General features: G+C 30.3%; 2 protein-coding genes across 5 annotated transcripts in view; both read left to right on the top strand.

The window, feature by feature from the left end:
* Nucleotides 1–12,820, top strand: part of LOC127716004 (transcription intermediary factor 1-alpha-like) — a 431,824-nt gene that overhangs the window by 88,943 nt on the left and 330,061 nt on the right. The window lies entirely within an intron of this gene.
* The window catches only part of LOC127716018 (uncharacterized), a 364,497-nt gene that overhangs the window by 313,531 nt on the left and 38,146 nt on the right, over nucleotides 1–12,820 (top strand). Inside the window, exon 1 of one of the 3 annotated variants that reach the window (XM_052222138.1) lies at nucleotides 12,268–12,368. The exons of 1 other annotated variant lie outside the window; for it this stretch is intronic. In XM_052222138.1, the coding sequence (XP_052078098.1) occupies nucleotides 12,298–12,368 (71 nt within the window). In that variant the 5' untranslated portion in view covers nucleotides 12,268–12,297. Of the gene's footprint in view, nucleotides 1–12,267; nucleotides 12,369–12,402; nucleotides 12,451–12,820 lie in introns of those variants that run through there. One more of the 3 variants, XM_052222142.1, reaches the window with a different exon arrangement.

Raw genomic sequence — 12,820 nt, 5'->3', positions numbered from 1 at the left:
ATAGGAAATATAATATTTAAATAACCTTTATCTTACTGATATATGAACAGGAAGATACTGGACCAACTAGGGGATTGATCGCTTGATAATTGGTTGTTTTTCGTCCAGCAGCAACAAATTTCTGGAAGGGCTTACAAATAAACGCCTTCTTTTACTGTTTTTTTTTTGTTAAAGCACTTACTAGAAATGTCTTAATTTACAAAGTATTCGTGAAATGATTTTTGCTATTTAATGGTTTTTAATCAGTGTGAAAACTCATCAAAGATACATAGCGTACATGTTTTTACCCAAGACGGGCGGTTCGTCTACACAAGACTCTACAGTTGCACCCGAATGAGAATAATTTGAAGGCAAAGTCAAACGCAAAGTTGAATTGCATTTAAAACCAAAAAAACAACGAAAAAGAGTTTCTAAATACGACAAAGGCACTCGGGGGATTGAAAACCTTAGTACATTTCTGTTATTCGAATTATGTTAAACTTTATAAACAGATAATTTACAGAAAATGAACATTTCAATGATAAGTTGTCAACTCCAAATTCCTGACTATTGGGCTGGTGATAAAACCCATCAAAGATATCAGGCGTACAATTACTATTTTGTAGGCACATCCTTTTCGTGTTTTTAATTTATCTAAATTTGGTTATGTTAAGGGATACTATATTAAATAAAATGAACGAGATAATTTATGAAAAAAAATGTGTTGTAGACATGGTACAGCCAGCGGATATGATGGTTATTTCAGTCCGTGCAGACTTATCAAGAACTGATTAATAAGGACAACGTTTTGTTTTAAAAGAGTATGGCAACTGACCTGACATCACACGATATATGGAACATTATGCTTTTCTTAAATTAGATATCAATAATTCAATTAGTTTTTATTGTAAAAATATTTTTATAGACCGGTTAAAGTACCGGATCTGGCTCCTTTTAAGATAAATCTGATTTTACCTGAATTATGATAGTGTTAACAATTTTCCAATTAAAAACTTGCTACACACTATGTGTGTTTAGTTTCAATGTATTTAAATGTAACTTATGTGATCAAGCCCATGTAACTTCATTTTGTCTGGTTCGAAAGAATAAAAAAAGCATGAAATACGAATGGATGATACAAAAACTTACCCAAGGAAAAACAACAAATAATTGGCAAGAGAACAGAAAAAAAAAGGAAATAAATGATAGCTCACAAAAAAATATACAGAAAATATAAAAAAGGGTTATAGGTTTCATAATGGGTAAAAATGTAAAATGAACTGAATATCAGGTTGTCTGCATATTGATATTATAAAAGATCAGCTGCGAGATACAATTTGATCCTTTATGTCGAGTGAGCAGCAAATTTTTACAATATCAATATGAAGTCAACCAGATAACCGAATTATCGGTTTGTATTTGTAGATTTTGCATGATAAAATAAGTGTTTTCTTTGTTTCATCTGCAAACCGGAAGGTAACTTGATAAGTTCTGGGCAAACTTACTACTTCTGTGCATTCCTTATAGCGTCGGTGATATGTTCGGGTCAAATTAATCAGGCCGGGTCAACGTACTTCACGCCACAAAGCCGTGATAGCAATTTTGTTCATAGCTGCGTAGAGTGATGCGGACATTGGACGATCGATCAAGCTTTCTATCAGCCAGAGTTATTACATTTCATTTCAATAATACACGAGCCTTTAGAAGGTTTATTGTTGTTATTTAAAGTAAATAAAGAAATGTTATTTATTTGTTGCTTTGGAGGAGAATTATATGAAAATAAGAAGATATGTGTTATGACAACTATCAACCAGAGTCCAAATGATGTGTGTATAAACATCAATAAGTCAACAATGCGACCTTGAACAATGACCAAATATAAACCTATGTCAGATAAAATACAACTCGACATGAGCTTATATTACAGAAATCAAACGAAAACACTAACGGCATGATTTATGAACAAACAATAAAACAGAACATGATAGACATCTACTAACGAGAACCACTGAAGTACAGGCTCACGAATTATAGACTGATGTAAAATGTAGCGAGGTAAAATATACTGCGAGAGCTCAGTCTTTCTTCTTATCTGAGACCATGGTGTTATAGCAAAACAGTTGAATTTGAAGGTTAAAAAACCATTAACATTAAAAACAAAAGACACGTAACTACTCCAATATTACTGAAGTGACAGTGAGGCAATTATAATTAATGAATAAATCATGTCCTAACATGTTAAAGAATCCACCAGTGCACAAACGAATTAATGAAAAGTATTACACTGTCTTTGATATTTGAAAGTTATCATTGACCTAACGAATAGCCAATGGAAATTTGGAAATTCTGTATCATATTGCGGAGAAGAGCTATTAAATTAACATATCCATCGTATTACTTGTTCATACCAAACTCTGTTCAATGTTACACAAGGAATACATAATAATGTAGAAAATAAATAATTGCCACATCCATAAGAAAAACTATGATATAGATATGACTTATAGTCTTCTGGAAGGGAACGTAATTCCTGCTGTTTGTAGTATAAACCCAGTGATATATATTCACATTGACAAATAATATCTAACTTTATTTCTAATTCCGGAACAATGTCAGCATTGTCAGCTCAGTGTAAATGTTGTGTGGTCAGTTATTCGGTATCTGTTTTTTACTACATATACAAATGTATAAATGTACATAAATGCTTTAGATGGGAAAAATAAGTCAATTGCTAAACGCATTATCGGCTGCTTTACCAGTTGTTAATGATTTTGTCTCTTCTATATTCGATGAGGTTATACGTTGCCATACGTTTTTAAATTTTATATATGTACGCGTCATTTTTCTGTTCTGACATTTAAAGGCATGCTGCTTGATGCTTTATAACGAGCATTGATCCGTTTAAAACTTGTAATGCTGTAGTACATTTTGATTTTTTGCAACTTTGTAACACATATACTTAGTAATTATTAGGTTAAAAGCAATGATTTGCAATTTGCCTATCTACTTTCCTTTTCATTTACATACTTATATTTGACTAATAAAAACACTGTGTGTCGGAAATTTAATCGGATTTTGATCACATAATATGAATATGAATGAATATCTTATTGGCATTCATGCAATGTCTTCATAATTATATGTCTACGTGTTGAAACTTGTTTGAAAAATGTGATTCATCGAAAAGAACTATCAATCCACCGTTAAACATCAATCTCAAAAGGGAATAATCTTTCTAAATTCCTCTATAAGAAAGAATAGATGATATAATTGGATGTGCTAATTTGACAAATATCTATTAAAAATGCCTATAACTCGAGATCACGACACGACGTTCGACAATTAGCAGAAAACACTTATCCCATCGGATGATTGTCGAACCAAAAATCATTCAGTTTAGTCAGCTATCAATAGTCCTGAATTAAAAAAATGTGAAATAATGTCAAGATTTAAATTTCGGATTTGATAGACACTTAGTATGCATTGTAATCGCAAATAACCTTCAATCAAATTCTATTACAAGCAACTTTTTTTTTTAGTTTGGTTAACGACTGCAATTCTATTAAATTGTTTTATCGACATATTAATTTTTTTTGCCATAAAGTTGTGTGCTCTTCTTGGAATTATGAATATTTTTTGACACTTCGCAACTTCATATTCAAAAGTTTGCAAAATCATTAACAACAACTATATTGACACCTTTACATGAAATATGTGCAAAACTGCAAGAAAATTGGTAAGCTTAACCTTTGGAAAGACACCAAAACCACATCTACGATCTATTTTTTTTTTTAATCTACAACAGGGAAAGATGGATATTGTGAATTACACGTAAAATCACAAATACAGTTTTTGTGTCGTTAATTTGAATTTTGACAAAAGTATAAGTGGTATCACTAGTAGCAAGATTTAAGTCTGAAACGGTCATTTTGGTCTGATCAAGTCTTAATCGCCTTGATTTACTGCTAGGGAAAAACGTTAAGACCGGTTTAGACTTTCAGACTCTGTTCCGATATATCGTGTTCAGTCAGATCAGTCGGGTCAAGATAAACAAGACAGATTCTTCTAGCGTTCAAATAAGACTTGATTAGATCACGTTCAGATAAAATAAGACCAAAGGTAAAAAATCTGTTTAGTTGCTGTAAGATCGTGTTCAGTCGTGTTAAGATTTTAAATATTTTAAATAAAACGAGCGACACTTTATCTGTGTTTATCAGGGGTTACTCCCCTTTATGAATAAAATCGGCATAGCTAGGAGGATATTCTTTTGTGGTCTTTTAATGTAATACTGTATATCTATTTCATTAAATAACGTATGCAAACGTACAATTCATTTTTTCCCGATAGAATTTTTAACATTTAATTGGTTATATAAGAAAAGATTAATTGTCTTAACCGGGAAATGTGTTAGTCATTAAAACTTTGCAGTCGTGCTTTCTGACATAAAGTAGTCCTGTATTTATTCATTCCGCCTGTAAAGATATAATGATAAGTAATATATCCCAAAGATGTTCTGAAATTTTCTTAAACATTTTTTGTTTCTAATGTAAAATAATAGTTCTGATCCATATAAAATTTGTCAAGAAAAATATATTCTAAGTATCTAATTTACTTTAAATTTTTAAATATTATATAGATGACAGTTGCTTGGTGAAAGTTATTTACATTTCAATAAACGGATTATCTAAGCAGTCAACCGAAACGGGTTGTCATAAACTATCTAAATAATTACCCATGCAACGCTTATGATGTTTTATCTATGGACGTAAAATGAATAAAGTTCCATGTTTTATCTTATATAAGGATTTACCGGGTAAAATTATTACATTGACAAATAAAACATTATTTTTTCAAAAAAAATGCAACAAGAATAAAGAATATTTTAAGAATTTAGTTGACAGTTTATATTTACCATTAGGTACCTATAAAGACCGATTTCGATACCTCTCTTGATTTTTTTTTATCATCAAGTTTTTTTTAGCAAGAACTAATACAAGAATAAATCATATAGAAAAATATCAAACAACGATTGATAAAATCTTGTGTACGGTTTATATTTCTGTTTCGTATCAGATTTTTTTTTATAACACCAGCGTTACTTCTCATTTAAAAAACAGTGAGATGCTTACTTGCTTTTTCGAAATTGACCAAAAAGCTATAGAATAACGTAGCGAAATGACTGTACTTATAGATTATACCTTTGTTTTTCCATTTTGAATTGTTTTACACTAGTCATTTTGGGGACCCTTATAGCTTGCTGTTCGGTGTGAGCCAAAGCTCCGTGTTGAGGCCGTATTTTTAATCTATAATTGTTTTATACTTTGTAACTTGGATGGAGATGATTATTTGGCACACATACCACATCTTCTTATTTATATTAACCGGGAGCAGTTTATAATATTTTCATTTCGATAAAAAGAAATATGCAATTCAGTAAATCAAATCGATTTGTACCATATTGTTACATTCAAAAGTCTTTAACTGAAGTAAATGATTGATAGAAATACATTATTTGTATTGCATCGCTCCTAAAATAATGTCCAGTGTCAAATATTACACATCGATGATCACTTAGATGTTCAACTGATTCAACCAAAAATTAAACTTAGGACTAGGATCAAATGCAATTCATTACGTTACAATTGTATTCAATATTAATATTGTTATAACATTCAGTCGAGGAAAAGACACATGTGACATTGATATGCATTGGTTTGTTCTAGCCTGATACGGCGAGCGCGTGTCGACAAAAAAGGTCATGTTAACAAGAGAACAATTGTTGTGAATCAGAGCCAAATTGACCTTTGTTCCAACTTTACTCATAAATAATGCGTGCTTGTGGACAAAAGGTCACAGACGAAAGGTCACAATTCAGTTTCTGAGACTATTTTCTTTGAAAAAGAGAAACTACTTATTTAAAAAAATAAATTTTTGTATGTATCTTGAACTATTGTATATATAAACCAACTCTGTAAACAAATGTATTAAATGAACAAATAATTGTTTAGTAAACAAACTATCAAAGTGGATTGGTACCTAAACAGCTTCATGGTGCTAAGAAATATTATATCATTTGCATGATTAAAATTTAATAAATCTTCATTTACCAAGGCTAATGAACAATTTCATAAACTGTAAAAAGAATATATGTAATACAAAGTAATTTTTCAAGATATTTCTCTTACATACTTAAACAATTGTCACTTCCTGTCCTGTGACTTTTTGTCCTGTGACTTTTCAGTGTTCGCTTACTGTTAAGAATAGGACCTCCCTTACCCAGGACCTCCCTTACTAATGGAGAGAAAGCTGTCGGGACTACCAATCCTAATTGTTAGAGAGAATAAAAAGTACATCAGTCATTCTCAATTTTATATGTTTTGCGTAAAACAAAACGGTTTTAAATGTTGAATTTAAGGAATGCTCGGATTTAAAAAAATTAATCTTTTTTGTTTGCTTTTCGTTGAAATCATCCTGAATATTATGTAATATTGTACGCTGAACATTCAACGATCATGGCCAAGCATGTGTTCTTCAAAATGCAATCTGTAGAAGAAAAAACACGGTTTTAAATCATGTACATTGGAAATCAAGAATCGTGTGTCGTGTTCGACCTATAATCCTTTATTAAATAGTCGAAATTGACTATTAATATATAGTTTTGTTTTGCACCTACGTAACTCTATATATGCATGTTTTTGCCACTTTGCTTGGAAAAATTATCATATATCTTAATTCTCTTTCAATAACATTTCCTTATTCAATTTGCTACTCGTCTACCAAAAAAAAAATAGATATTGTTTCATTTTTGCCATTTTGGTTATAATAAGTTCTTGGTAGATGTATGTCCTTTATGATCTCTCAGGTAAATATCAAAAATGAGTCCTGAGTTTTGACGGTTGTGAATTAAGGATTAGTTACTTTATGGAACACTTATTTCCTTGGATGGTAGTACAAACTTGTATTTTATCCTTTAAAGTTAGTATGCCTGTTTAATAATTTACAGTTTTAAGGAGAATTCTCCGTCTCTTGCAAATAGATGAAGAATAAAATGAAAATTTGCTTTCGATTGCATTCAGGCAGAGAGAAATATGTTTTGTTATATTTCAGACGATTTTTAGTACGGATATTAAACTATAATTCTTAATCTCTTCCAATTTACAAATATAATTTGGTATTGTTTTTTCTGCAAATGGTAGATGAAACTTGTATGTTCTAACTTTTTCAGAGGTCTGTGAAATCTTGAAAATATGACGTTCCCCGAAATCACAAGTCGCTATATAGAATGCTTGTAAAATTCAGAAACTTGCAGTACGCTCATATTTAATACTTTTTTGTTAAAAAAGAAAGTGTAAACATTAGAAGGCGAAAACGGGAAAAGGGGAGGGTTGTTACACGAACACTTTCTTCGCAATTTAATTCTAAACGAATAGTGATTATCTAACTTTTTGTTCAAATATCGAATACACAATCAAATCTCTAACTTATCCACGCTTGCAATAACCTTTTTATTGACAGGTTTCTGCTGGCATTTGATTGGACAACAGTTTAATGTAGGCGTGACAATCTATCACATTTATCCAATCAGCTGTCTTGTTAAACAAACTTGTGTGCGATGACCCACTGTCCACATAGTTTAATTTGGAGAGTTTAGTAGTTTTTTTTATAATGAATTGATCATCAAAAGGACGTTGTTGCTATTGTTGGCCAGGGACTTTCTATACAAATGAAAAAGTCCATGTGTGTGCTTGTCAGATAGAAATAGACAACGCTTATATTTAAGAATAAAAAAAGTGATGAAAAAGAAATATTACTATGCATTGGATGGATATTAAGACCATGGAAGTACTATATTGAATATAGTACTTCCATGCTACGATTAATCAGTTCAGTTCAGTTCAGTTTCTTGTATATTCCTCCATTAATTGTGGAGCATTACCCATAGGGTATAATTGTAGCAACTATATACACCTTAGAACATAAGGAAACATTTAATTATGTACAGATGACTGAATTTAGGCAATAATAATTACTAAATAATTAATATTATAACTAATTCATAGGATTGTCATCATAAAATTTAAAAAATAATATTCATAATGTGCTGAAGTGTAAGAATAAGTTAAGTAAGAACTGGATATATTTACAAATAAGAATTTAGAATTTAAGTGGTCTTAAATTAAACTTTCTTATAATTGTTAGTTAAAGGTGCTATACGTACATCAGAATTTATAATGAGAAGGTTATTTTATAAGACTTATGTAAAAGGGTTGGGGTTTAGAACGATTCATCATATATACATGTTTTCCTTCACAGTTTAAAGTTACCTTATTTCGGATCTTATCATTATTCTTTAAAGGTAACTGGATATTTTAAAACTTTGCAAACAAATTTATTTAATTTAGGTCCTAATACGTCATAAAATAGTAAGATGGTAAAGTAGGGAACTATTTTATTTTCAAAAAGTTTACTTATACTGTACTTGTGTTCAAGTTTTTTTATCCTTTTTGTCCTCTGAGTATATGCATGGCTTGGGTGAAAGAAAAGCAATTGATCTATACTCATGCAAATAACCCTTTCAATTATGAATTCTTATAAACTGAACAAGTAATAGCTTTTCTAAAAAGCTAGCCGTCTCATAGCTGATGAAAGTGGAAAATGTTTTCTCTTTGTAGTTCAATTCGTTCAAAATTGTATGTAAATTGTAGTAGATAACAAAAATTATAAAAGGCTTATACCTTTTTTTAGATTTACCAATTTTTTGGGGGGGAAAGTATTAAAACTGGAAATTGGGGGTAATGTCTTTTTATCGATTATTTTTTTTCAAACAGATATCGGAGTTGTTCGTTGGCTTTTTCTTTGGTTGTTTGCTTGTTTATTTGTGTTAGAAAAGTATGGCCGCTTCCACCTGAAAGTTTTTCGTTCATAATAGGCATCGAAAAGTGTAGAGAGCAGGCATGGGGTAATGCAAATTTGTAATTGTAATGCATGGTAATGCATTACATTTTTCCAAGTAATTGCATGTAATGTGTAATGCAGCAATTTGTGCATTATATGTAATTGTAATATAATGCATTACTTTAGCAAAAAGTTGTGTAATTTCATGCATTACATGGCATTACATGTCATTACTTTTTTCACATACTACATCTTTAACATATTGTTGGAGTTTTAACTAAACCAAATTTAAGATTTCTTGATTAATTAAGAATATGTTAATTTTAATTAAGGTCTATGTTTATTTTATAATTAGGGAAGTAATTCACAGTAATTAAATATTTCGTTTAAAATTTAAAGAAAAACAACAAAAAATATTTTTATAAAAGTAAAGTCAACATTAAGTTAAAATAATTAAGAATTGTAAAAGTCAAATTAAATAGACTTTTTACATGTATACTTATATTCAATTCATGGAACAGTTACTGCATATGCTATAATCTTTTGTGAAATGTAGTTGTTTTTCAAAATGTTTAATTTTTCTATTCACTAATAAAATTTTCAAATGTAATGTGTAATTCAAGGCATTACTTTGCAAAAGTAATTGTAATATAATGCATTACTTTGATAAATGCATGTAATTGTAATTGTAATATAATGCATGGTTTGGTCAAAGTAATTGTAATATAATGCATTACATTGCAATGTAATTCGCCCCATGCCTGATAGAGAGTGAAACGTAGTAAAATTTAAACATATAAGAACACAATTAATATATTTCCAACGGTATCTCACATCTTTTCAAAAATGATCCTTAAAATGTAAAGCTTCACATATATGTATGGTTATTTTTGTTGTCGATGAAGATTTTGTCTATTCATTGTAGTTGGACTGCAATGTGGAATGCCCCACGCCTCTTTTTCTATATTTGAATTATGAGTATCCTTAACAATTAAATGTTTCTTTTTTCAGATTATTTGGTTTTATTGGACTTCTTGATTTTATTTTTTGATGAAAAATACTCAGAGTCGTGAGACGGGTAATTTGTTATATAAGACCTATTGTAAGCGCCTGAAAACAAAGTAGTTTCGCCGCCATTTTTTTTCAAATCATAATAGACGTCGTTGGTTATAAAGAAGGTGATAAGTTCTGCAAAGCTACTTTAAGTTCACTATGAGGCCATCAACATAAGGGAATCAACAAATTTGACCAAAACTTAATCAAGCATACAGCTTGATACTGTATCTTTTGTTATTGTTTTACTTGTACATATCTTCATATTTATTTACTATACCATTTAATGTTGGGTGACGAATAAGGCCCTTATCATACTTACCCTTAAAAGCTTGACATACTGGATTGACATAATCTTTTGTGGGAGACCGTTCGTATGTTGACATATAAATGTCTTTTTGTTTTATGATCATAGTATATGTATGTTTATACTTGTTTTTACAATTCTTGTAGAAAACATACAATTAAGAATAATCTTTTAAAGTGCCAACAGTATTTTCGTCTTTTAAATTTATAATTTTCTTTTCTTTCTCTTTCTCTCATTTAGCATGTCTAGTATAAATAGTCAATAAACCTCAAAACAAACATTAGAAGTTTGTTCCTGACCCTGCTCATAGTTCCAAGTAATATCTGAATTATTTTTTGCTATTAAGATTATTTTTTGTAACAAAAAAAATGTTCCGGCGTGACATTTGTTCCGCTGGAACTTATTTCATAGGAAATATGTTCCACCGGAATTTATATCACAGAAAATTTTTACCCGGAATATATATTTTAAGAAAATATGTTCCAGCACTGTAAAATTTGTTCCGGAACTAATTTTTTTACTAAATGTTAAATAAGTTCCGGGTGTTATAGATTAACATGATGCATTAACTTTATATCAAGCAAAACATTCTATAGTTGTACCTGACAAGTTTAATATTCAACATTGAAGTCTTTAAACAACACGACAACGTTCAAAATAAGGTAAATCTTTGAGAAATTAAAATTAAGTCAGCATATATATTGTACGTAGATAATATGATTAAAAAACAAATGCACAACTATTATTAACAACTGCGATAAATATTTAAAACACACTATTTCATTTTTTGTCTCTCCTTGACGGAGTCAAAAAGCGAGACATAGGTATGCTGTTTCCGGCGTCGGCGGCGGCGGCGTCGTCAACAATGTATTAGTTTGTGATTAGGTCTAGTTTATGGCGAACCACAAGTGGTAGGTCAATCATATTTGGTATGCAGTTGTATTAGCATTGGCACATCTCATTTCCATGGAGATTATTTGGCCCTGTCTCCTCAGTCATGGTCTATTGACTTTGAAACTTTTGCTTACTTTACATGTATTAGTTTGTGATTAGGTCAGTTTATGGGGAACAACTAGTGGTAGGTCAATGATATTTGGTATGCAGTTGTATAAGCATTGGCATATCTTATTTCCATGGAGATTATTTGGCTCCCTTAGTCATGGTCTATTGACTTTGAGAATTTTGCTAAGTTAACATGTATTAGTTTGTGATAAGGTCAGTTCAAGGGGAACCATTTAGGGTAGGCAAATGTTAATTGGTATTCAGTTGTATAAGCATTAGCACATCTCATTACCATGGAGAATATTTGGCCCCGCCCCCTCAGTCATTGTCTATCGACTAAGAAACTTTTGCTTAGTTTACATGTATTAGTTTGTGATTAGATCAGTTTAAGATGAACTGCTAATGTTAAGTAAACGATATTTGGTATGCAAATTTATTGGCATTTGCAAATATCGTTTCCATGGATATTATATAGCCTCACCCCCTCTTCATGGTTCATTGACTTTGAAACTTTTACATAGTTTATAAGTTAATGTTTGTGTTTAGGTTTGTTTAAAGGGAACGACTTATAATAATTCAATGGTATTTGGTATGCAGTTGTATTAGCTTTGGCACATCTCATTTACATGGAAATTGTTTAGCCATGTACCTCAGTCATGGTTCATTGACTTTGAATATTTGCATAACTTATGAAACATGTTAAAGTATTGCTATTTTAATTTCAACATTTGCATAATCAAAATTACAAAAGGATGAGACATATTTCTGTGATAACAGTTTATCTACAAATTCTGATATGAAGTAACATATGTTGAATTGCAATATTCATAAATAAATGATTGATCTATAAACAATTTCTGACGGATTTTTCTTATTCTTCGCTTATCTGCCTCATTAAATTATTGTCATTTGGATATTTTTGTATGCATAATGTAATTAAACATTTTGCTATACTCCACAGAATCCATATTGGATGTTTACACCTTTTATTTATTACATTATCAATATAATACATGTTTTTATAATGAACTTGAATTATAACTTTAAGCTCACTGATAACAATGCTCAGTATAAAAGATAACTTGTATAACCAGTGGAACATATTTCACAGACAAGGAACTTATTTCACCAGGTAAGGAACAAATCTCACAAACCTTGAACTTATTTCACTAGGTAAGGAACAAATTTCACAAACCCAGAACTTATTTCACCAGGTAAATTGTTGAACTTATTTTATAGAGATGGAACAAATCATATAGAAATTATCTGTGAAAAAAGTTCTCCCAGAATATATTTCCTGTGATATTTGTTCCACTGGAACTTTTTTCACATGAACTAATTTTGGCTCACATATTCACAACTATTCTATATATTATAGTTAGACTTGGGAGGATAAAAAACTTTAAAATGTTGTAATGACATGTCCATTGAAGAAGACCGTAGATTGAACTTTAGAAGTAAATTGTCACGTTTTGTTTGTTGCTTAATTGGGTTGCTGTCTAAATTAATTATGTATACTTCACATCTCCTTTAAAATCATTCATAGAAATTAAACATTGCTTAAAATATGTTAGCATACATCGT

This window comes from Mytilus californianus, unplaced genomic scaffold, assembly GCF_021869535.1.
Source record: "Mytilus californianus isolate M0D057914Y unplaced genomic scaffold, xbMytCali1.0.p SCAF_9, whole genome shotgun sequence".
NCBI classification, from domain to species: Eukaryota; Metazoa; Mollusca; class Bivalvia; order Mytilida; family Mytilidae; genus Mytilus; species Mytilus californianus.
Note: the sequence above shows the minus strand (reverse complement) of the source record. Positions and strands in the feature narration are given on the sequence as shown.